Source organism: Muntiacus reevesi, chromosome 6, assembly GCF_963930625.1.
Source record: "Muntiacus reevesi chromosome 6, mMunRee1.1, whole genome shotgun sequence".
NCBI classification, from domain to species: Eukaryota; Metazoa; Chordata; class Mammalia; order Artiodactyla; family Cervidae; genus Muntiacus; species Muntiacus reevesi.
The window spans coordinates 19,529,463-19,533,204 of record NC_089254.1 but is presented as its reverse complement, the minus strand read 5'-3'; the positions used below and the strand labels follow the sequence as shown (position 1 = coordinate 19,533,204).

The 3,742-nt window shown below is 35.3% G+C and overlaps 1 protein-coding gene across 1 annotated transcript; it reads right to left on the bottom strand.

Annotated features, from left to right (window-relative positions):
* Positions 1-1,787: 1,787 nt before the first annotated feature.
* On the bottom strand, positions 1,788-2,696 carry LOC136170482 (taste receptor type 2 member 7-like). Its single transcript, XM_065938689.1, has one exon. The coding sequence runs from the start codon at positions 2,694-2,696 to the stop codon at positions 1,788-1,790; it is 909 nt and encodes a 302-aa protein (XP_065794761.1).
* Between the last annotated feature and the right edge of the window lie 1,046 nt (positions 2,697-3,742).

Below are 3,742 nucleotides of genomic sequence, written 5' to 3'. Positions count from 1 at the left end.
GAGACCAGGGGGTGTGATGCAAAAGTGTGTAGGTCTGTTTTATAATCTGAAGGGTAGGTTCCAATTACACAGTTATCCAAAACTCAAGATGTAATCATAGTTACTAGTTTTCCCAGCAAAGAGTTTAGTACCACCTGACTATAAAAGTGAGACTGCTACAGCTGTTTCCCTGCCACATAAGAGTCAAATGATATAAAAATGTAAGTTGGGGCACCTATGTATAGCTCACTCAGGCTGTTAGGAAACCAAATATGAGAGGAAACAGAAAACAGATAACTTGACCAAATAATAGAGTACTTCAGACATTTTTGAAACTTTTTAAAAATTATCTTTCTAGGACATAATGAAGAAAGGTCATACAATGTCATAGGTCATACATTGAGTGTCATTTCTTATTATGACTTTCAGAACCTAAAGTTGCTTACAAAGAATAATGGAAAGAAAACTGAACAGAGCGTGTACTGACTTTAGTGACAGAAGGACCAGGTTTGAGTTCCAGTTATGGCACTGGAGTGTAGTTGAGTGGACTTAGGTGTATATAATAACCTCTCCAAACCTTCGTTTCTCAACAGTAAAATTGAGATTATTCTACTGCCTCCTTTACAAAATGTTCTGAAAATGAAATAAGCAATTGTGGGTGGAAATATTTTGTAAAGTAAAAAAAGACTTCAACATACATATGCATATACCCACACACATATCTAGTTTTTTTCCCTTACCTTGACAACTTATAGTCCATTTAAATTACAATTTATTTACAATTAAAATGACTACCTAGACTTTTTTGTTTGTTTAAAAGCCAATGAGGATGCCACAGATTCGAACAGATATTCTGAGATGTAAGATATTACAAAAAATATTTTCTTCCCCAAAGCAGCAGAATTTACGATTTTAAAAGAGGAGAATCAATTCAAATCTAGCAATAGATTTCAGAGCTTTTACCTTAGATTGTCAAGTCATTTGCAACAGCCATACCTCAGACAAGATTCCCAGTTGGAGGGAAATTAAAACACCAGTAGAATGGTATCGTGCTAGAACTTTATTTTCAGCAACCTCCCTCACATCCAATTTGGGCATGACTTTCACACTTCAAGGGATTAAAAAATGTTTATTTAACTAGTAAAAAATATTTCTTCAATTGCATTGTGTATCTATATGCCAGCTCTATTTGACCTTATCATTTACCAACCTGAGTTAGTAACTAAATTCAAAAGTATATCTAGCAAAATAAGACTTTAATCTGTATATCTAGCAAAATAAGACATTAACCTGTGTATCTAAGTACATTGCCCTGACATACATACACTTTCAACATACAACTTGCATTTTAAAATAATTATACTAAATTATTATTATAAATAGCATAAATTAGTATAATTATTATAAGTTATACTTTTTGGAAAATAGCTATGTGTAATCAAATAGTCAAATTATTATATTGTTCCAAGTCTTAGACTAAATCAATGTGATGTTGATTATATAAACCAGAAGACAGGTAACAGAATTACTTTCGTCAGTGAAATGAAAACTTAGTATTTTTTTTAAATTTCTAACATAACTGGTACTCCAATGCAAGTAAATACTAGTTATTTATATGTTACTGTCATAATATTTTTTAAGTACACAGGCCCTAGAAAAAGAGACATTCATCCAACATTAAAATCAGTGCTTTCAGTGGAGAGAGAGAGAGAGAGAACACACAAAACACAGAAGTAAACAAAAATAAAACACAAGTCCATTGAATCCATGATAAGGAAGTACAAAATATTTTACATTGATCCCCCTCTTCATTGACTCTTTCTGAGGCAGAGAAGTCTCCTGATTGGTTGCTGGAACTTAGAATTACTCCAGATCATTATAACCGAATGACCAGAGGGATATGCTGCCATAATATCCTTCACCACAAAGAAGCAATGACTTCCATAAGGAATACTGAATGTCATATTTGCCATGAAGGCTCCAAAGTAAGAAATAAAGAAGCAAAAGAATGTTATCACTGTTCTTAATGCATTAATATGGGCTTCAATCCTGGTGTTTCTAAAACCAAGAGGTCCATTTTGCATCCGATGAGTGTGCTTGTAGAGAGAAATGAATAATATAACAGTGCATATTACAAATATGGTCAGAGGAAATATTAATGCCAAGTTGACGAGAAGAACTTCATTGATTTGCTTTGTCTTGAGCTTAGTCCTCTTAGCTGTGGCATTCCCAAGGACATCAATATCCACAATTCTAGGGTAATCCACCTTGACACACAGGGCTGCAATGTTCACAGAGGTCAGCAGGCTTCCCAGAAGCAGCCAAGGCATTAACTTGGAGATCCTGACTTTCAGCCAAAGAAAAGCAGACTGGGTGAAGCCTGTTACCTTGAGGCAGTAAAATAAAGAGAGACAGGTGGCAAACCAGAGACTGACAGAGCTGAAGAACATCCAAAAAAACAGCATTGGTGGACCATAAATTTGTGTGCTATAAAAGAGTGGAAAGAACACTGAGAGAAAACCTTGTAGCATTAACACCGTCTGTAGACCAAATCTAGACATCCCTATACATACGAACAGGAGTTGCACTGGTATTAGTTTTCTGCTTTTGACCAATTCATTACAGCTGATGACTATAAGAAATCCATTTACTGCAACCCCTGTGATAAATTCTGCTGACATGATGATAACATGAGGAATAACTGACAAAGAGATCATGTTTCCTACCACAAATCTCAGCTTGTCCTTGTGGACAGTGTTCCACACCTCCTCCAGATGGTCTTGCAGACAGAAGCATACAGCATTGAGAAATGCGACCCTCTGCCAACTCCTGGGTCATAAGTAGAGTGGATCTAGAGTCTACACTAGACTTCTTCCTTAAGGAAGACAATCAGAGGGAGTATTTTTAAATCTGATGCCCTTCATTCGAAATGGTTGGAATGCAAATCCAAAGATTTGAATGGTGGTAAAGTATTCCAATTACATCCTAGTAAAAACGGTCATGTTGACATTATTCAGTTCTCACAATTACTCAATTATATACAAGATCTGATTATAAATGTTTTATTTAGGTTACTACTGTTTTCATTTTTTCCAAATGCCACATTCTTGGGACAGACAACAATTTCTTATTATTGGCACAAGTATCTACTCTTAGATGTGGCTCTTTCTTCAGTACACTTTTTCCCTGTTAATACTCGTTCTAAGATACTTTAAATGAATTCTTCCTGACCCTCCCCCACTCAACCCCAGCCCTCCAAAAGGCAATTAATTTTTTCTCCAGAATTGAACATCATTGCCTGGGACTTAATTTTGTATAAGAATCCTTCATTACCCTAAATGATTTCTCATATTTTCAGTGTTCTTGGTAAAACTCTGACCTAAGGGTCAGTCAGCAAACCCCAGGGATAAAAGTAGTGTGTAATTTGTTCACATGCTTATGTGCTCATGCTGAAGATCATCATTTCAAAAGATAGATGGTACAGGAACTTAAAGCCAACAGCAGAGAGTGTAATTGCATACAAGTTAAAATGATTTTTCTCCTGTTTTACAAAGAGATGTCATATAACCTTGTCGAACTTTAGTTACAGCACATATAAAATGTAAATAGACCATCACTGGACTGTGCTTTTGCTTCTGTTAGGTCCATACTGTTTCTGTCCTTTATTGTGCCCATCTTTGAATGAAATGTTCCCTTGGTATTTAATTTTCGTGAAGAAATCTCTAGTCTTTCCTATTCTATTGTTTTCCTCTATTTCTTTGCA